The following is a 22,024-nucleotide window of genomic DNA, read 5'->3' on the forward strand; positions in this document are numbered from 1 at the left end:
CAATACCTAAGTCCTGAATTCAAGACACAGTACTGGCACAAATATACCACACACACACACACACACACACACACACACACACACACTAAAAAATGTTTAGCTGGGTGCTGGTGGCTCATGCCTATAATCCTAGATACTCAGAAGTCTGAGATCAAAGGATCACATTTCAAAGACAACCCAGGAAAAAATCTCCTTGAGACTCTTATTTAGAAAAAGCCAAAAGTGGCACCATGGCTCAAGTGATAGAGTGCTAGCTTTGTGCACAAATCAGTTCAGGGACAGTGTCCAGGCCCTGAGTTCAAGCCTTAGGACTGGCAAATATATACATATATAAATATATATGTATGCATATATATGGTGTATGTATAATATATGAAGGATATTAATATTTACAAAGAGGTAGACAGCAGCAGCTTACATCTATTATAGCAAAACAACTCCGTAGAGATGGGAAGACTGAAGCTCAGAGATGCTGTGTAGTCGACTCACCCATAGATACTCAACTGGAGAGCAATGGAAAGACTCCAGTCTAGGGGTTCCAGGTATCACTTGCATCTTCTCTCTCTCTTTACCACTGCCTTACATATAAGAAGCTAGTTTTCTAAGCCTCATTTGTTTGCTGAAAAACATGTGACTCTGTGACTATTCCAATTACAAACAAAATGTCCTAAGAAATTGTAAATAGATGCACAAACGCTGTCCTACGACAGTGGACAAAAGCCTTGTCCTCTTCTGCAGAACCCATTGATAGCTTTGTGACCTTAGGCAAGGGATTCCATTTCTCAGTGAGCAAGACATGGCAGTTACAGAACCAACCTCCTGGTGTGGGGTGAGGAGTAAGTTATTATGGGAGGTGTGTAGCACAGGGCTGTCAGGGCAGTGTAAACACGGACTGCTTTCTCGCTGACATCAAACATGGACTCTGTTTCTACAGTGTCTGACTCCACTCCAGTTCCAGTAAATTCTGTTTCCTAGCTCCTACTTTGATTCCAGTAAGCTCTGTTTTCTTCTCAATTGTCTTCTAGATTCGTAAACACTCTTAAACCAGCGAAAGGGGGAAAAATCTCTACTGGTGTTCTTGAAGCTATTTACTTTATTATCTCAGTGCCAACAACTAGAAGTGATGCAGCCTTTTGGATCCTGGTCTCAGTCCATGCAGCTTCCCCTAGCGTACCCCTAGAGTGATGGTGAGCCCCAGCGGATGATGGGCAGTTGGTAGCACAAACACCCAGCCAGAAACTATCTACAAATTACCTGGAAGCTTTTAAATTAAGAGTTAAATGTGCCGGGCACGGTGGCTCACACCTATAATCCTAGCTACTCGGGAGGCCGAGATCTGAAGATCGCAGTTCAAAGCCATTCCGGGCACCCAGACTGTGAGACTCTTATCTCCAATTAACTAATAGAAAGCTGGAAGTGGTGCTGAGGCTCAAAGGGGTAGGGTGGTAGCCTTGAGCTGAAGAGCTCAGGAACAGTGGCCAGGCCCAGTGTCCAAGCCCCACGATCGGGAAAAAAAAAATAAAAGTTAAACATACACAATGTGGTAGTGGAATGTACTAAGTTTAGCCAAGTGTCAGACAACTCCTCTCTCATGCTGGTCCACTGTGCCACATTTCTACCCACTTCAGTTTTCTTCATCCTTCACAGTCAAGGACCATTTTTATGATTCCTTTTTCTTTGTTTCCCCCTCCCAGCCCCCAATTTTGGACTTTACATGCTAACGGATTTTTTTTTTTTTAGTCTAAAACTATTTATTTAGTGGTAAATTGAAAAATTCCAGATAGATGTAAGAGACTCAATGTTTTATATCAGGCTGATCCCTGGTTAGCATGCTATTATTCCTGTGAGTTTATTTTTATGTTAATTTGGAAAAAGTCCCTAGAAATCCACGTTCAGAGTTTTGAGACAAAGATTATACAGGGATGGTTCAAATATCTACAGCTTATCTGTATAACAACCTTGCCTTTACAAAGTTCACTCTATTTCATCAAGCCACAGATACGTAGGTCCTTTCGGACAGTCAATCATTATTCCAAGTGTAGACTGAGAACTGCTGTTGAGCAGTCAGGCCAGATGATTCTGACATACACAAAATTACATTTTTCTTCTTCAGAAAGTCTGAGGCCAGGACCGGGAGTCTGGCCTAGTGGTAGAGTACTTGCCTATCATGCACAAAGACCCCAGTTCGATTCCTCGGTGCCACATACACAGAAAAAAGCCGAAGTGGTGCTGAGGCTCAAGTGGTAGAGCACTAGCCTTGAGAAAGTCTAAAGACAGTGCTCAGGCCCTGAGCCCAAGCCCAGGACTGGCAAAAAAAAAAAAAGTGACAAAAAAAAAATCTGAGACGAGGTGGTCGCAGTGGTTCACGCCTGTAATCCTAGCTACTCAGGATGCTGAGATCTGTCTGAGGATCACAGTTCAAAGCCAGCCCAGGCACTAAAGTCCATGAGACTCTTATTTCCAATTAACCACCAGAAAACCGGAAGTGGTGCTGTGGCTCAAGGGGTAGCCTTGAGCTAAAGAGCTCAGGGACAATGCCTAGGCCCAGAGTTCAAGTCCCATGACTGACCCCCCACAAAAAAAATCCGAGATCTCAGCTGACTGCAATGGTTCACTCCAATAAGATCAGCACTTGGGAGTCTAGAGCAAGAAGACCATGAGTTTCAGGCCAGCCTGAGCTATATAACAAGACTGTCTCAAAAACAAACAAACGGGTGAGAGCTGAGGATCTACAAGACACAGCAGGGCACTGGTCTGAAGGATCACCCAGGAGACAACCACAACCTCTGAGTGAGTTCAAGGAGACACTGCAACATTCCTAGAAGAGGCTATGGCCCATGCAGGAAGCCAGAGTGAGCTGCATCCTGGAAGCCTGGCCAGCTCTAGGGACCACCCTGCCCAGAAGCAGCCCATGTGAGCACAGGTGGTTTTTGCCTTAAACAAAACTGCCCTATGCTTTTGTACCAAGTCTTTCTGCTTTAAGGTTGGTCAGGCCAAGCTGATTTGACTTCATTGGGTTCTTTCACCCCCTCTCATTTCTATTGATCTTTCCCAAGATAATCTATATTCCTATTATTTGTGCTGTCTTTATTTCCTTTCACTCACCTAATTCAGTGGCCACCACTTGCACTCGGTACACATTTTCAGTTTCCCTGTCCAGCGGAGCCACGCTAAAGATTTCACCAGTGACAGCGTCGATTTTGAGCCAATCTCTCGTGTCACCCCTCAGTGAATACCTTCATGAAAATGGAAAGAGCAGGGGAAGAAAAAACCCACATTACTTTGCATGGAAAGATAGTTTGTCCATCACCATACAACCTGAACAGCACTGTCATTTGTATGTTATTTGTTTATTTTTTGCTAGTCCTGGGCTTGAGCTCAGGGCCTGAGCACTGTTCTTGAGCTTTTCTCAAGGCTAGCACTCTACCACTTGAGCCACAGCACCACTTCCAGCCTTTTTCTATGTATGTAGTACTGAGGAATCGAACCTGGGTCTTTGTGCATGCTAGGCAGGTACTCTACCATTAGGCCAAACTTCCGGCCCTCATTTGTATGTTATTAATAACATATTGGGGGACCAGGAGTGTGGCCTAGTGATGGAGTGCTCACCTAGCATGAATGAAGCCCTGGGTTTGACTCCTTGGTTCCGCATACACAGAAAAAGCCAGAAGTGGTGCTGTGACTCAAGGGTAGAATGCAAGCCTTGAGAAACCCCAAGGACAGTGCTCAGGCCCTGAGTTCAAGTCCCAGAACTGGCAAAACACACGCACACACATGCACATACACACACACACACACACACACACACACACACTGGATCATTCATTTTCCCTGTAATTTCTATTTGCCTATTATCTTTCTTCAAAATGGGCATTTATTATCTTTATAACATGGTGTTAGTGCCTGTCACAAACTCTGTAAAAAAATGAAAAACTTAAATTTTCCTAGCAATTAAATAATTCAAATTTAAGCAATACAGAAGCATCTTTTAAAATCTCTCAGCAAATCACCCTTTCAAAGGAAACTTGAATCCCCAGTGGTGAGGCATGGGTGAAATGAAATGAGGACTGCTACGCCGCACAAATCTCACATTCAGCAAACATCAGTTGAGTGTTTCACATCAGGCAGTGGACCAAGGGAAAGATATATTAAAATGGGCTCTTAGGCCAATGGGGGAGATAAATAGGGAAATTCCATTGAAAGGTGGTAAATATCATGGAGAAACAACCACGAGACATCCAGAGATGTCTACGAAACCACAGAAGTCTTCAGAAGATGATGTTGATGGAGAGCAGAAGGTGGACGAGGGGTGTCCCTTGGGTCATTGTTGGGATACATGTGGTTTGGAGAGCGATACCTGCAAACAGGTATCCATCACACAGGCAGCCATCAAATGATGCGGAGTGGGAAAGTGCTGTCAGGTCTGTGTGGTCAGTGGAACCCAGCCCTCCTCCACCCCTCTGACTGTGGCCCCAGCCCACTGCTAGCCCTGCTTTCCGTACCTTACGTCCAGACCTTCAGGATCTCTGGCAGTCACGTTGCCCACTTTTGTGCCTACAGCCACATCCTCACTGACTTTTTCTTGGAAGACATTTTGGGGAAAGACGGGGGCTTCATTCACGTCTGTCACAATGAGTTTGAACGAGGCAAAAGAACTGCTGTTGTACTCAACACCCAACACCAGAGGCTCGGGATTCTCTGCTTGGACTGTGATGGTAGAAACAGCTGCTGTTTCAAAATCAAGAGGCTGTGGAGGATTGGAAAGAAGAGGGATTATCTCCATGAAGAGCTTCATTTCCTATACATTCTTTAAAATCCTCACGCAGAGCAGCACTTCTTAATGAGCTATGAGCAAAACATACTTCTCAGGGGATAAAAGAACCATAAAAGGGTCTTCACAACATTAGATAAGCAAACTTCAATCTATGTGTGGTCTGGATTAGACATCAGAGAAAACAAAAGTTGTAAAAGGAAAAAAAAAGGGTCTTCACTGTGGGATTATCAGGACTTTGCATAGTTTAATGTGCATGATGACTCTCCTAGAAGAAGAAGGCTAACCCAAGTTCACTGAACCCATTACACATTTACATTCTCAGAATGGTGCTTAGACCACAGTTCAGAAATGCTCAGACTACAGAGAGCTCAGCATTGTGTGGAGAATGACTTCATGGGAGTGGAGGGGGAGGGCTTAGGATCTGAGCCCCAAATAAAATACCCTAGAATCAATCATACAAAGAGGGAGAGGTGAGCAGACACAATGCACTGAAGATGGATGATTGGTTCTTCATTCAAGTCATGCAAGTGGGACCAGGAATGAAAATCAGGAAGCCAGAAATGAAAATTATAAATGTTTGGTTTAGTATGAGGAAGTACTTAACAATTAGGGCTATCTAAGATGAAAAGAGTTGATTAAGAAAATACTTAAGGAGTTGGAGACATGGCTTGGGAGGTCGAGTACCAGCCAATGAATGCGAGTAACAGGTCAAGTCCTGGTCTCGGACCAAAACAGAAAATCTTAAGTTCCCAGTTCTGGAAAGTTCCAAGCATGGGCCTGAAAACATATGCTAGCTCAAAGGACATGACTGTCATAAAAACAACTTAGCTCAGCGGAAGAGCCCTTGCCTGACAAGTTCAAAGCACTGAGTTTCACCCTTAGCTCTACAAAAAACAAGGGGTGAGGATGGGACTGCTGAGAAGGGGCTGCAGGCATAGCTCAGAGGTCGAGTATCCACCTAGCAGGGTCAAGGTTCTAAGATCAAATCCCATTAATGCCAAAATTGATTTCCTCTATTATGTATCTTATTTGTTTATTTATTATTATTATTTTTTTGCCAGTCCTGGGGTTTGAACTCAGGGCCTGGGCACTGTCTCTGAGCTTCTTTTGCTCAAGGCTAGTACCTTACCATTTGAGCCACAGTGCTACTTGTGGCTTTTCTGTTTATATGGTACTGAGGAATCAAACCCAGGGCTTCATGCACGCTAGGCAAGCACTCTTATCACTAGCCACATTCCTAGCCCCTTCTATTATATATTAACATTAATTCACTAGATAAGCTAATTGGGCATACTTGGCCAGTTAGTGACAAACTCAAACTAGAACCTTGACTTTCTGTCTTTGGGGAATAGGAACGATAGTGGGCCAGGCCCTGACAGGCCACTACTGTCACTGCTGGTGACAACCTCTGCTGAGTGTTTCTCACACATTTACAAATAAGTCAAAAGGGGACAAATTCTGCAAATGTGCAACTTACCTTTTGAACCGTGACATATCCAGCATTGGTTTGGGGATTAGTGTCAATTCTGAGTCTTCCCTCGCTGTCTCCCTGGGTAATACGGTACAGGATTCTAGAACTCCCTGTATTTGGCTCATCCGCATCAGTGGCTTGGATGGTTAAGATGGTGGACCCAACAGCTGTGTCTTCAGGAAGAGTCAGCTCCCCATACTAAGGTAGCAATGGAGAAATGAAAGTGTCCATTGTCATAGAATATAATTGCCAAAGGGTAAGCCTATCATGGTTTGCATCAATATTTTCCAAGTGTGTTTTGCCTATGGATGAACATGTTGCTATAGATTTTAATAACCATCAGATTCAAACCCATGGGAACATTTCAACGACCTACTTGCAGGATTCTAAAACAGATTACCCTTTCCATATCCAATATGGTGTGTGTGTGTGTGTGTGTGTGTGTGTGTGTGTGTGTGTGTGTGTGTGTCCTGAGGTTCAAACTTGAAGCCTGGGCACTGATCCTAAGCTTTTTTTTTCCTTGCCAGTCCTCAGAGCATTTTTCTTGGATTCATTTTGCTCAAAGCTAGAGCTCTACCATTTGAGCCACAGCACCACTTTCGGCTTTTTCTTTGTATGTGGTACTGAGAAATTGAACCCAGGTCTTTGTGCATGCTAGGCAAGCACTCTACCACTAGGTCAAATTCTGGCCCCAATCCTGAGCTTTTTTGCTCAAGGCTAGAACTCTACCATTTGAGCCATGTCTCTCCATTTCTGGTTTTTTCATATTGGAGAATCTCACAGGCTTTCTTGTTCAGACTGGCTTCAAACTATGACGCTCAGATCTCAGCTTCCTGAGTAGCTAAGATTATAGATGTGAGCCACAGGTACCTGGTTCCAATGTTTAGCAACTATAAATGTCATGATAGTAACGTTATAAATAAATAGCTATAATGTACTGAAACGCCCAGAATGTGATAGATGCTTAATGTACATACAGTCTTAATTAATTAATTGATTGCCAGCCATGAGGCTTCAACTCTGAGCACTGTCCTTGAGCTCCTTTTGCTCAAGGCTACAACTCTACCCCTTGAACTACAGTGCCACTTCTAGCATTTTCTGTGAATTACTTGGAGACAAGAATCTCACAAACCTTCATACCTGGGTTGCCTTCAAACTGCAAGATCTCAGTCTCCTGAATAGCTAGGATTACAGCCTTAGGCCAATGGCACCAGCTCATTATTTTAAATTTGAAGTCAACTAAGAAATAGAGGTTAAGAGCTGGAACTGTAGAGTCAAGGAATTAGGAATGAATCTTACACTTACCAGTCATTAGTTGAGTAATAAACATATTAGGTCACTCATCAGTTTGATCATGTGTCTAATGGAGACAATAACAGAATCTAGTTTCTGTCTGTGGGGATTAGCAGAGATAATTATATATGCAGAGTAAAGCCCCTGCATGTCTGCTACATAGTACTTCAAAAAGATAAGCCACCAACATCCCAAGCAGGGCGCTTCACTGCCAGCTCCACTGGACAGAGAGCAAAGAATTAGGTGGAACAAACCTAGACAAGATTACACAGCTGGGCGTCACAGACTTGGGCTGCAAACTCAGGTATGTCTACCTCCAAAGCTGCTGTTGTCAGGACTGACCCAAAGCATTTTCCTTCTCTCCTGGACACTGCCCACATCAGCTATCCTAGCATTATGATTTTATAAGATAGTCACTGGAAGGGTCCAGGAGAGGATGGGGCAGTGAAAGAAGAAGAATCACTTTCCCCGTAGCCAGCATTTGTAAGATCTGAGCCTCTCAAAGCAGAATTCTTAACTACAGTCTGGAAGAAATGCAGGAAATCACAACACAGAGAAAAGGTTAAATACCCCAGCCTAGAGAGTGGAGGATGAGAAGAAATTCATTCTTTCTTTCATGCTTGCTTAACCTCAGGGCCTGTTACACAAGGTGTGTTCAATCACACCTCTTACTATCCTGAGCCCTGTCATAAATCAATTCCCTTCTTTGTCACAGCTTTGTCCCTAATTTGATTTATGAACAGCATCAGAGGGCTCTAGGCTGCCTCGTAGCTGGCTTTCAACATGACATAATGATCTAGTCAAATGAGCTTGTCTCTCTTTCAAACTTAATAAGTTAAGACATCCCTTTAAAGGGAAGTAATGATAAAGCCACATCAAGTTTACAGCTTGTACCAAGACAAGAACACAGTCATTTGCAATATCTAATGTTCTTTATGTCCAATTTTCCTGATTTTTGCAAATGTCCCAAATGCATGCTGTCTTTGATTTAAGCTAAATATGCCATTTTTCTTCTCCTTTCCTTGTAGTCAATTATTATAAAATGAGTTATACCTGCCCATATTTCAAATATTAAATTATATGTAATTATACTTTCTTTTATCTTTGACATTTACCATTCAATAAATCAGTTTATAAGTACAATACATCTTGATCAATGTCACCTATTTCACCATTCTCCCCCTCAAATACTGAGACCTAGACTTAACATATTTATTGTTCTACTCTACACAAAATCTATAACAACAAACCACAAGTGGCCACTCAACTCCTTTCAATTCATCAAAAGTTGTAGTTCCTTCTATTAAGTGGTCCTTGGAAAAAATGAGTTGTTTGTAAGACTGTATCAGCAGACATCAACCAATAGTAGGACAGTGATTGTTTTTGTTCCCTGAAGATTGCCACTGAGGATGGTGTCTGAGTTCGTTATTGGTGCATTGACCCAGGCTGTAATGTTTGTCATTTTTTTTCTTAACTATTGTCTGTGGGTTTATTGCAGAAGTATGGGTCCAGTAATGAACCAAGTAAAGAAACAGCCAACAGAGATAACTACTCACATCTGATTTTTCAAAGACAGGAATCTCATCGTTGATATCAATCACGTTGATTTGAACAGAACAGAGGGTCTTGAAAGCTGAAAAACCAAAGTCACATCATAGACATATATTTTCACTATAGACCACATAGCAAATACAGAACTCTGCCAGAAAAATTGCCAAGTGACATGACAGCCATAGCTACCACTTCACCTCTGACATGTAATTTATGCAAAGGAAGGGTTCTCTTCTCCCCACCTGGACTCCAAGAGGAAGGTGGAAGCTGAAGAAAGATGTGACAGAATTTTCCCCTGGATTCCCGTTGCCCCATCCTAAGGAAGGCATAGTGCTGGTCAAGCTCCACTCTTTTTTTTTTTTTTTCTGTAGCACCCTCCTTTGGTGAAAAATGTCTGGTCTTCAAAGTCTAAGGCAAAGCTCCCCTTCCAGGACGCCTGCTCTGATGTCTCGCAGGCTGTCCTTCCTTCTCTGAATGCATTCACCCTGCATCAGTTCTGCCCACTGTGGGGGAGAGGCTCGAAGCCACCTTGTCCCTCCTCTCCTGGTAAGGAAGTTGCACAATTAGTCTCCCCCAGGGAAGGCTGAGAGCATGTGGGACCCAGAAGAGCTTGCCATTTATTGATTCACATCTCCAGGTCCTCTCCCAAAACGAGCACCCCGTTCAGGAAAGACACGGGGTCTTACTCAAATGTGCATCCCCAACACCTGCCAGGTGCCCCAAATAAAACCAAACCGCAATAACTGAAGAAAGAATAGATAGCGAATAGTGGAAAATTGTCACTTCATCATGACAGGGATGATTTAATAGATTCAGTTCTACTACACCTCGTCACAGTGCAAAACAAGGATTTGAGCTTCAGTAACTGTCTAGTTCCTGGGTTTCAAACCCTCTGCATTGGGACTTGCTAGACTCAGGTTCTCCCAGGATATTTACATCCATGGGAGGAAGAGGAGTGTGAAACACAGGAAGAATGATGTGTTTTTCTTTTCCATATATGCAACCTGTGTTCCCTAGCATAATGGTTACTGAATTGTTTCCTCCTGTAAGACTTGAGTTAGTGCTAACTCAAAAGCTTCCTAGCCTTCTAGGAGACTGCGCACACTGCTCTGAGTCTCTTGGAAGAAAGGTCTTGTGTATCTGTGCACATTTGTCTAAGAATCCATAAAAGTCTTGTGATATGCAGAGAAGTATTGTTTTTAAAGTGTGCAAGAAGTAGGAAAGAATTTCTCCCGATACTGAAACTGATGAGCGAAGTTAGACCTTCTCCAAAGACACAATTCTCCACTTTCATACCCATTTCCCTCTGAATCCAAAAGCAAGATGAGGAATTACAACTCATTTCCCCATTTGTAATCATGGTGGCCCCAAGAATATACCTGGAAGATCTTTAGCTATTAGGTTAACAATTGCTCTGCAACAAAATCCAGCAGAGCAGTGTTGCTTGTACTGCATTGCTGGCCTTCATGAAAATAAACACCTATGTGTTACATGCATTTCACACAGGAAGCGAAGAATTCTTAAATGGCACCATTCTGTAAGATTCCAGTCACTGGAGCAGACAACAGAACAATACAAGGTAGCTGAGTACCCAGCCACTCCTAACAGAAGAAGAGCAGTTACTTGTGATTATGACAGCAAATGTGATACTCACCTTGATTGGACACCTCTACGGTTAAGTTGTACTGAGGACTATCTTGCTTCTTCAAGGACTGTTTGGCTAACTGGAACTTCCCTTCATATGTTTCGATCATGAAGAGTCCATCAATAGGAACTTTGGGGGTTTGTTCCACAATTTTGTATGTTAAAACACTATTGGCAGTGTTTGCTTCATCCAAGTCGTGGGCGGTGAAGATTCCAATACTGCTACCTGAGGACAAGTAAAGAAAGAAACCAGGTTCCGTGGGACATATTTTTGAATTGTTTCACGGATACAATCAAATCACACGACATTCATGGAAGTCTCACAATGACTCGCTTTACGATATGCTATTCAATACACCCCAGTTTTTAAAAGACTAAAGAAATGGTTTCACTGGAAAAACAAGGCCCTAGGAAACACATGGAACTGTTTTGGATTAGTGGAAAAATGTTTTTAATTTTATTTTAACTCCTTTACCTTTTCTCTGATGTGTATTAGTTAGCCAGGACTGCCATAAAGTGTTTTGGACCAAGGCCCTTAAGCAAGAGAAATCTGTAGGGGGGGGTTCCCCCTCAATTTTGGAGGATGCATGTTAAATTAAGGTGTTGACAAAATTTCTGAGGCTTCCTTCTGGCTTTCCCTTCCCTAAGCCTCCCTGTCATCTTTTCTCTGTTTCCTTGTGTCCAAATTTCCTTTTGTTATAAAACATGAATCAGATTAGATAAGAGCCCACTATAAGCACCTCATTCTACCTCAATTTCCTCCATAAAGGCCCAGAGAACCACATTCTGAAAGACTGGAAGTTAGAGCTTTGCTGTATGAAGTGGGTGGGGCATAATTCAGCCCATACAGAGGGATGAGACTTGAAGCTATGAATCTGAGAGACACAGTTCAGGACATGGCATCCCTCCAACCCACATCTCCCCATATTCTCAGTATCACACTTTCTTTGAAAGCAGGGACATTACAGATGGAATTAGTAAAGAATATTGAAATGAAATCATTCTGGATTTACAGTAACCTCTAAATCCTTATAAAGGAAGACATAGGAACACACAAAAAGCAGTTAATGGTGTGAAGGAGGATAGAAATCAGAGTTATGCTGCTACCAGCAGCCAATGCAGGCCAGAAGGGGCAAAGATTCTCCCTTAGAGACTGGAACCTTTATTTTGCCTCCAGGACTGAGAAAGGATGATTTTCACTTGTTTTAAGCCACCAAGTATGTGGTGATTCATTACATCAACGCTAGAACACTCAAATCCAGATCACATGGTTGAAGTAAATAGGGAAAGACCAACTTCAAAGAACTTGACAGTAATTTATCAAATGACTCCACCCAAAAGATAGCACCGGGCAAGGAACAGACACACACCCTGCTTGCCATGCTGCATGCACTGACCCAAGTATTTTATTCCATGATTGTCAGTCAGGGAGCACCAGAGGTCAATGACAATGGCTGGGCTCTGCCAGCTCTGGGTGAGTTCTGAGAGGTTCCAGAACATCCTGTTCCATGAAATGGAAATTGTGAGGTTTTTTTAAACATAAGTTAAGAATCCTACCTAAGAATCAAGATTTGAATTCATTCCAGTCTTTTTTTTTAAAGACAGGTCTCATGTCTCACTTTGCACTTTCTTCTTTAATTCATAGTTCTTCTACTTCAGACTCCTAAGTGCTGGTATTGCAGGTATATCCACCACATTGTTTTTGTGCAGATCTTGAGGCTTGAACTTAGGGCCTGGGTGCTGTCCCTGAGCCCAAGGCTGGAGGCTAGTGTCCTGTCACTTGAGCACAGTGCAGCTTCTGGCTTTTTCTGCAGAGTTTGCTGGAGATAAGAGTGTTCTCTGAGCAGTTTGTTGAAGATAAGAGTCTCATGGACCTTCCTGCCCTGGCTGGCTTTGAATTGTAATCCTTAGATCTTAGCCTCCTGAGAAGCTAGGATTACAGGCCATCAGTGCCCCACAAATCCAACCATTTTAAAGGTAGTTTATCTGCATGTCTCCTACTAGTTTGGATACACTGCCTCACAGGGAGACAGGGAGACAGTTGGTTTGGTGAGCTGGGAAAGGAAAGTGCCTACACTGAGTCTTCACTAGAACTGATCAGGCATGTGTGTCTCATGGACCGGGTTGATGGGCCAGGGCGAACAATGGGGCAGAAGAGAAGATGTATCCAGTGCAGCAGCTACAACCATTTCTGAATCCACCAGGACTGGCTGATCTCTATGGGGTGTGCAGTCCTTGTAAGGAAGGTATCTGTGTGCGATAAAAGGATGCCCTGCAGAACTGTGTGATCCACGGGTGTCTGCGCAGCTCTGCTTCAGATATTTCCACTCAGCAAGTGAGTACGACACAGGGCACTGTTCTCTCACGCCCCAGGAAACTTCTACTTGTCAGCAGCGTCGTGAGGACCATCGGCATCCGGGAGCACCCCTTTAGTGGGAGCAAGAAGACTCCTGCAAAAGCCAGAGCTCCAGGAGCACCGTGCCGCTGAGTGACTGAGCTAGGACAAGTGGCAGACCAAGCCATTCAGAGGCAAACCTAGCATCACTTGAAAGCACCCAGAATACTTTGGGGAGGCAGGGCCTTATACAAATTCCTTGTATAAATATGGTATAAATGATGGGCTGGCACAGCCAAGATTTGGTTATTAGATTATAGAAATAAAGACTGGCTTGCATGATGCTTATTCTCTCTCTCTCTCTCTCTCTCTCTCTCTCTCTCTCTCTCTCTCTCTCTCTCTCTCTCTCTTCCTCATTACCACTTTCTGTCTCTCTCTGAGCTATATCTAGATTGCTTTCCTGACTCACAGAAACTATGAGATAACAAATGTCTACTAGTTGAAGTTTCGATGGAAATTCCACATACAGCAACAGTCCACAAACACATCATACGTTCAGCCTAATGAAAAGAGACTTGAGGTGGCAGCAGGAAAGATTTTAAATCTCTGAACTTTCCACCTTCAGAATCACAGACCATCCCCAAGTTCCGCAGAGGATGATAAGTACTAATCCACTGCTCTACTCATTCTATTATTACTCAATTCTTATTGTGATAAGATTATTCTTTCAACCTGTCATTTAATTCTTCCTTTTGGATCAAGACTTAGCACTGAAGCAAATAGAAAGGACCTGAGCAGTACGGATGATAAGTATCGAAGTAGCTTTCATATGTCACCTGACAACAAGGAAAAGAATGATCATAGACTGAGAAAGCCCCGGCCCAGGTGCCAGAAAAACAGATTCTGCGTCAGACGTATAACGAGAGGAGTAAAAAATTTAAAACAAAAAGATGAATATGTTAACAGCAACAACAGCACCTGCCTGAATGATTAGCAAAGCACTAGCAATGATAATCACAAGAGACGGCTACGCTTGGGAGCCTCAGAAATTTCAAGAAATGCCATCCTGCTCAGCCAATGGGCCCCATACCACTGAGAAATAGGTAAAGGCTGTCCCCAATCCAGGGAAGTCATAAAATCCCAGAAACGATAAGGTGAAATCCCACCCCCAAACTTAAAGTTTTGATTATGAGATAAAACAAAAACAAAAGAAGGTATGAAGGTATGACCAAAAGGATAAACATAGATGAGACAACTTCATCCACCAGTCTACTGAAATATTAGCTTCCTAGAGAAGTTGCTCGTGGGTCAAATTCAACTTTCATTGTATTATTATTGTGGAGTATCTGATTAGGTATAAATGCTTGTTATTTAGCAAGTTTGATGACCTTTCCTCTCTTTGAAATGATCTTACTAGGGGTCAAGTAAGATTATTCAGGGGAAAACCTTGCAAATGATACAACTTGGTGTATGTACTCAGGATACAGACATGGTCTATAGAGCCCTTAGGAGTAAGTGAGATATTATCCTCATACTAACAGTAGTGGTGATTGCACTTATGGTTGGCAAAGTTCCACCAGGCAGGTGGGAGAACCTAGGGCAAAATCCCTTCAAACAATTAAGATGCACTCTAGCAAAAAAGAAAAAATAGGATCTTAAAGTATTTCTGATCTGGGCTGTACGCCTCACTGGGAAGGAGCAGAAAAATAGGGAGGAGGAAGACAAGATACTTTATACACATGTGTGAAAATGGAACAAGACAACTTGGTGAGACTGGTTTGGGGAAGGGATGTAGGGTTAATGGTACAGGGTGATTAGGATCAAGAAGCAGAGGCCGGGCACCAGTGACTCACGCCTGCAATCCTAACTACTCAGGAAGCTGAGATCTGAGAATCAAAGTTCAAAGCCAGCCAAGGCTCTTATCTCCAAGCAACTACCAAAAAAAAAGCCAGAAGTGGAGTTGTGGCTCAAGTGGTAGAGTGTGAACTCAGAGCAAAAAGGAGCTCAGTGACAGTGACCAAGCCCAGAGTTTGAGCCCCAGGACTGGCAAGGGGGGAAAAAAGAAGCAGAGTATATGTAACACTGAAGCCTTGAAACTATCATTACAGGAAAGAGGAGGAGAAACATTAAAATTTATCAGCACAGGCAGGAAATTCCTGAGTAGAATTCCAGAGGCTCAACAAATAGGAGAGAGAATTGACAAATGGGATAACATTAAGCAAATCTTCTGCTAAGTGAATGATTTAGTCACTAAGCTAAAAAGCCAAGAAAGGAAGATCTTTTCCAAGCACTTGACAAGTTAAAAAAAAACAGAGTATACACAACGCTCAGCAACAAAATGCAGTAACTCAATTAATAAATGGGCTAAGGAGGTAAATCAATGCTTCTCACAAGAAGCAAAAGTAAATATATGAAGAGATGCTCACCAACCCTGTCCATAAAGAACATGCAAATCAAGACAAGCCTGGGATTCCATCCCACTCTAGTCAGAACAGTTCTCATCAAGAATGCATACGCACAACAGCAGCTGCTCAGGGCTGAGACCAGCGCTCAGGCTAACTCAGGAGGCTCAGCTTGGGCTGAAAAGTCTGTGAGATGCTTCTCTCCAATTAACCACCAAAATGTCAGAAATGGTCCTAGGCTCAAGTGGTAGAGTTTAAGCCCCAGAATAGGTATTTAAACAAACACGGTGAGGATGTGAGAGAAAAACAAGAACCCTATGGACTACTGGTGGAAATGTGAAGTAGTGCAACCACTAGGGAAAGCAGTATGGAAATTCCTCAGAACACTAAACATAAACTACCTAATGACCCACCAATACCACTCTTAAACATTTACCCAAAAGATTGTAAATCAGGATACACCAAGGACAATCGCACACCCACGTCCATTATGGAACTGCTTACCATAGCCAAGTTATGGAAAGAGCGCAGATGTTTTACAATAGACAAATGGAATAAGAATTGTGAGATACACATACATATATGTATTTCTTATCTAAATATGTATATATAACATATATTCCATATATATTTTGTGTATATGTGTGACTTTATTTACTCATCAGAAATAAGAACATTATGTCACTTGCAGGAAAATAAGATGGGCATGGAAAAATTATGTTGAGGGTGGAGGGAGGGAAATAGGGACAAAAACACAAGAAGGAGTATCAATGTGTGAGAAGTAATGCACCTTCTATCCAGCAAATACAACTGCAATCCCTCTATTAATTACAATAAAAAATTTAAAAAAGAAAAATTATGTTGAGTGAAGTAAGGTTCAGAAAGACAAAGGCACATGTTTTGTCTCATAGGTGGAAATTGGATGTAAACATAACCAAATATGAACACACATTCATTGCCACATGCACGTATACACAATTAAACTAACTAAAATATGACATACCTAGGGGTGGATTTTTATGAAGTAACCCCTTTGAACAACTAACTAACCATACAGAATGGATACTTGGAAGCTAAAACATGTCTTGCTTGAGGAGGTTGGAGATTAAGGAGAAAGGAGTAGATGAATAGAGAGAGAAATGGTGGGTGAATAATACTCAGTAGATTGAGCCATCATACATGTATCTATGTGAAAATAGAACTAGGTAACAAAGACTGGGACGGGAGACAGAATTGTTGAAGGGGTGACTCTGATCAAAATACGTTGTACACATAAATTGGCACATTGAGTCAGTCATTTTTACTGCTAGATTATTTTAAATGATAATAAAATAAAGCAAAATGAGTATTGTATGCATATATGGACTTGTTAAAATAAAACCTCCTTACATAAGCAATTTATGTCAATTTAAAAAAAAAAGAATACAAGATATAGTTCGATGTCAGCTATTGTGCCTGTATAATTCTCATGGCACATCCAAACTCAGATATAGACAACTAAACACCCATGTTTGACCCAAAAAGGCAGAGAAAGAGTTAACATGGCACTGAGCAACAACCTTTTCTTACCCAGTCTTTCATTCTCCTGGACCTCAAATACAGTTACTGCAGATGGACATGTTGGTGGGTTATCATTGATGTCTATAACTTTCACATGAACTTGCAGAAAGTAGGAAAGTAGTTTTCCAAACTCATCCTTTGCAGCTGCATAAAAAACATACTACAAATAGGAAGGTCAGAGTTAGAACGCTTTCCTTGTTCCCTTGGCAGAGAAGATGACTGTTCCACTTGCTCCACCCCCTTATGGTCAACTTAATTAGAACTGAGAAATGGGAGGGGGTAGGGGAATGAAACAGGTGAGGAGATTATCAAACTATGATGTCTTGAAGAACTAATATTAAGTTAAGTCTGGAACCCAGGCATTTTTTAAGTAAAATCCATTTTACTTTCATCGAAAGGAGATGCGGGCTTTGCTAGAATCTCACAAAAATCCTCCCCTTGTACTCACTGAATCTTTTTCTTCTCGGTCCAAGGGCTGGGTCACATAAATATTTCCTTCCTGGTCAATTGAAAACGGGAATCTTTCCAGTTTCTCCTGCTGAACTAAGGAATACTGTGCTCCTGGCTCGTTCCACTGCACCTAAGGGCCCCAAAGTCCATGAGCAGGAAGGACACAGTGGAATTAGACAAGAAACCAACAACTTCCCATTTCTCATTTGAAACTCCTGAAAACTTTCCGTGTCAGTAGTGTTTTCCTTTTTTTTTTTTTTTTTGTCAGTCATAGGATTTGAACTCTGGGCCTGGGGCATTGTCCCTGAGCTCTTCAGTTCAAGGCTACCACCCTGTTCCTTGAGCCACAGCACCACTTCCAGTTTTCTGGAAAGTTAACTGGAGAAAAGAGTCACACAGACTTTAGTGCCTGGGCTGGCTTTGAATCATGATCCTCAAATCTCAACCTTCTGAGTAGCTAGGATTACAGGCATGACCTATCACACCCTGAATTCTTTCCAACCTAAAGTAGACTTTTAAAAAAAAGTGCTGTTGCTTTAAAAAAATTAAATTAAATTAAAAACAGGAATGTTTCTTCTCTAATGCAAATTATGGCTTTATGGCTTGTTTTCTTTCAGAAGTTTGAACCAAGGAGCTCATATGCCTAAAACCTCAACTTAGGAAACCAAGTGGACTTCGTAGCCAGAATTCTGAGAATTAAGTCATGATGTAGGAGTGTCTAGAGCTCACTAGTGAAGATGAATTCAAAACAGTAAGGGCTACAGTCAGAGATTTTTCATGCAATTACTTAAGACATGTAAGTGTGTGTGTGTGTGTGTGTGTGTGTGTGTGTGTGTGTGTGTGTGTGTAGGGTACATTCCTCCTAAACACTTACACTTAGTGTTTACAACTTCAATAATAAGAATAATTGCCAACATCTAGACTTACTTTTCAAGCAACCTAACAAAGAATGAATGAGCTCCAAAGGAAGAAGAGTCTACTTGTTGTTCAGGCAGAACTTGATTTCTCTGTTGTTCTATTAGTAATATCAATAATAATATTTATAGAGAGTATATCACATGCCACACACAATTCTGAACACTTCCATGTATCATCTCATTTAAGCACCAAATGGCCCCTAGGAACCAGAGACTATAGTCATTCCCAGCTTACAGATGAAGAAACTGGAGTGCACACACACGCACACACACGCACACACACGCACACACACACACACACACACACACACACACAGATGTCACAGCCAGCTCACCCTTATAGCTATTCAAGATACCGAGATCTGAGGATCACGGTTTAAAGCCAGCCGGAGAAGGAAAGTCCATGAGACTCTTATCTCCAATTAACCACCTAAAAATGGGAAGTGGAGCTGTGGCTCAAAATGGCATATTGCTAGCCTTGAGCTAAAATGCTCAGGGACAGGCCCCGGCTCTGTCCCAGTTTCAAATCCCATGACTGTCCACTCCTTCCCCACCCTGAAAAAAAATCCAAAATCCTGGAACTACTTAAAATTTCCACAGAGAACTAGTCTCCCAACTTGGAAAGTTCTCACAGGAATAGTTTTGTGCTTGTTAGTTACTTAAACACCATCCACTGCCCATGTCAAGACTGCATTCTTGGTTCTAAACTCTAAACTGAGTTCTCTTTTTCTCTCAAGAGTAAAGACCTCTCTGCTGGGTCTTCATGGATTTCAGAGAAGCCAGCCACTTTCTCTAGGCTGCAATTTCTATGTGGGACCTTAGGATTTCTTTTATTATAGAGTTCTAATAATATCTAAGCACATGAATAAGTTCTCTGTAGCATTTATGAATGCCATGAATGCTAATGTTGGTCCAGGCACCAAATCAGACATTGCGAAGGTAATGAGTGGTGGCATTCGTGCTTAGGTGATAAGGCAGAATTCCTGTATTCATTCATTATGTTTACTAAAGGTCACATTCATTAATTCAATACCCAATAACCTTAGACAACTGATGTTATAATGTGGGCCAGCCATGGACTCTTAATAGAACACTGAAGTGTGTGTGTGTGTGTGTGTGTGTGTGTGTGTGTGTGTGTGTACTAATCTTAGGAGAACTGTAGACTGGATTAACTGGGTTTTTTTATATAACATGAACATATATCTACTTTCACTGATACAACCTTCTATGCCTTTTCTCAATAAATCAGAGAGATATTCCTCTCTCCGTTTACTCAGGAGAAATTAGGACTCAAGACAGTTAGATGTGATGTGTTACTTTTTGTGATCAGTCATAAATGAAGAGCAAAAATGTGGTTACAGGCATCTCCTTCCAAACCCAAAGCCCTACCACCACGCACAGACTTCCTGCCAACGTTTCACCTGGGCTTCCAGAACAGATGAGACAGTGTTGGGCTTCAGACTGGATTTGCAGGAGCTCAGGCAGAGGGGAAAGTCACTGGGTGAGAGCAGCCACCACAGTAGTAGGAAAAGAGACAATGAATGGGACTGTGAAACATACACAGGAGGTCTCCAGGGAGAATGGTTACCCTCCATGGCTCTTTCAGTCTGAGCTAGTCCTGTCTCTGTCCCTCAGCCTCTGATAAGATGAGCCTGTTGAAAAACCTAGATACATAAGGCCATATAGAAAGACGCTAAATGAAAGGACCTACAGGATATAGAAACAAAAGCCATAAAACAAGTGATTGTTGTCCTTAATGTACTAGGTTATCTCTCATCTCTTTTGCTGTCCCTTGGTTATCTCATATGGTTACAGTATTTCACCTGGTTATCTGATATATTTTATATATGCGTATTTGGTTATTTGCAGTCAGATAAGGGAGGGAGGAAAACAAGATGAGGGGAGGGGGTGGGGGGAGGGAAATGGGGACCAAGACATGAGAAAGGGTATCAATATATGTGAAGTAATGCACCTTCTATCTGCTGAATATAATGTAACCCTTCTATTAATTATAATAAAAAAATATATATATATAAAGATGAGCCTGTTGAGCCAAAACTTCCCTTGCAAGATCTGAAAGCAGATTTTTAAAAGAAAAATACTTGCAGGCCCAAATTTAAACCATATATATGCATATGATACATACACAGTACATGATTTCACTCTGTGAGTGAACTACACACACACACACACATTTGAATGCAAATTTTCTCCCCATAACTATAAGCTTCAGAGATACAGTGCTATTTAATATTTTGTAATTATGTGATGTGGAAATATACTCTAAATGCCTCTACCCAACAAGGCTGCATATCTCACAGGCTCTAGATGTCATCTGGACACTACCTGAGTGATTTTGATGGGGTGAGGGTCAGTAGAGTTTTCTATAACCTCTATGACGTCTGGTGCTTTCCAGATATTCTCCTTCACAGTAATATCCACAGATGTTGTGTCACCTAAGGAATTCTCATTCTGGCCTCCCATGTCCTTCACGGAGACCACCAGATTGTAGTTAGAATTCTTGACTGGATCCAGTTCCTGAGACCCTACAGGGCATAAAGGAGAAGAAAGAAGCAGATGCCTCTGAAGGTGGCAAGCAGGAGTCCCTTTCTCTGACTCAGCGTCCTGAGGGGGTCCCTTGGCTTACCTTGTGGGGTAAGCGATATTGCTCCTGTTTGGTTGTTGATCTGGAAGTACATGACGTTGTTAACCTTGGGAAGCTGGATAACAATTTGGTAAAAAAGCTGCGCGTTGAGGGTGCTTGGATCGTCCAGGTCTGTCGCATTCACGTACATGAAGGGTTTTCCTATTTAACAAGACATAGCCAGAAAAAGAGAAACAAGAGGTAATTGAAAGTCAAGCCAAACAGAAGCACATTTGTCTTTTAAGAAGTAGAGACAGAGTAGAGGTATAATCTATAATTCAATCTTTATCTTTCTTCCCTCATGGAGGACCAGGTTTCTCAAAGTATGGTCCCTGGAAGTCTCTAGGGATTCTGGAGTCAATATCAAGATGTCTATGGAGTTATAATTATGCACATAAAAATTATATAAAAGCTACTCAAAAAACAAGTTAATTCAGTGAATCTGAATACAAAAGAATACAAAACATGTCATCTGCATGGTTTCACATTCTGTATTGCAACTAATCTTTAAGATACTATCACTTTTCAAGTTTTGGTAACTTATCAAAGAATGTCTACCGTCATCTTGAAAGACTATTAAAATATTCTTCTCTTTTTCAACTACATATTGGTGTGAGGTTAGATTTTCTTCACGTACAACATCAACCAAAATAGCATGTGACAACAGAAAAAAATATAGAAACAGATGTGATAAACCCAATTATTTCCTGTTAATCCAGACATTAAAGAAACTTGCAAGGGAGATCTGGGTACCAGTGATTATAATAAGCTCTTGTAAAGAAATGCAAGAGTTGCTTATCTTTCCAGACTGTTCTAGGGCATTCTTAAGCTCTAAGATGTTTTAAAGTGCAGTTTAGACCAGTGATTTCTACCTCTCCCCCTAAAATACACTTAACAATGTCTAGAGACATTTTTAATTGCCACAACTTAAGATAGGAATGTCCCTACCCTAGAGGTCAAAGAAGCTGCATAAGATCCTACAA

General features: G+C 41.8%; 1 protein-coding gene across 1 annotated transcript in view; it reads right to left on the reverse strand.

Moving 5' to 3' along the window:
- Nucleotides 1–22,024, reverse strand: part of Cdh17 (cadherin 17) — a 57,189-nt gene that overhangs the window by 7,229 nt on the left and 27,936 nt on the right. Inside the window, exons 6-14 of the mRNA XM_090338704.1 lie at nucleotides 21,045–21,203; nucleotides 20,744–20,943; nucleotides 17,479–17,610; nucleotides 17,040–17,190; nucleotides 10,744–10,959; nucleotides 9,095–9,171; nucleotides 6,252–6,443; nucleotides 4,503–4,747; nucleotides 3,106–3,236 (exon numbers count right to left, since the gene is read on the reverse strand). Of these exons, the coding sequence (XP_090194830.1) occupies nucleotides 3,106–3,236; nucleotides 4,503–4,747; nucleotides 6,252–6,443; nucleotides 9,095–9,171; nucleotides 10,744–10,959; nucleotides 17,040–17,190; nucleotides 17,479–17,610; nucleotides 20,744–20,943; nucleotides 21,045–21,203 (1,503 nt within the window). The remainder of the gene's footprint in view (nucleotides 1–3,105; nucleotides 3,237–4,502; nucleotides 4,748–6,251; nucleotides 6,444–9,094; nucleotides 9,172–10,743; nucleotides 10,960–17,039; nucleotides 17,191–17,478; nucleotides 17,611–20,743; nucleotides 20,944–21,044; nucleotides 21,204–22,024) is intronic.

The sequence above is a fragment of the Megascapheus bottae genome, chromosome 9, assembly GCF_031878675.1.
Source record: "Megascapheus bottae isolate mThoBot1 chromosome 9, mThoBot2.hap1, whole genome shotgun sequence".
NCBI classification, from domain to species: Eukaryota; Metazoa; Chordata; class Mammalia; order Rodentia; family Geomyidae; genus Megascapheus; species Megascapheus bottae.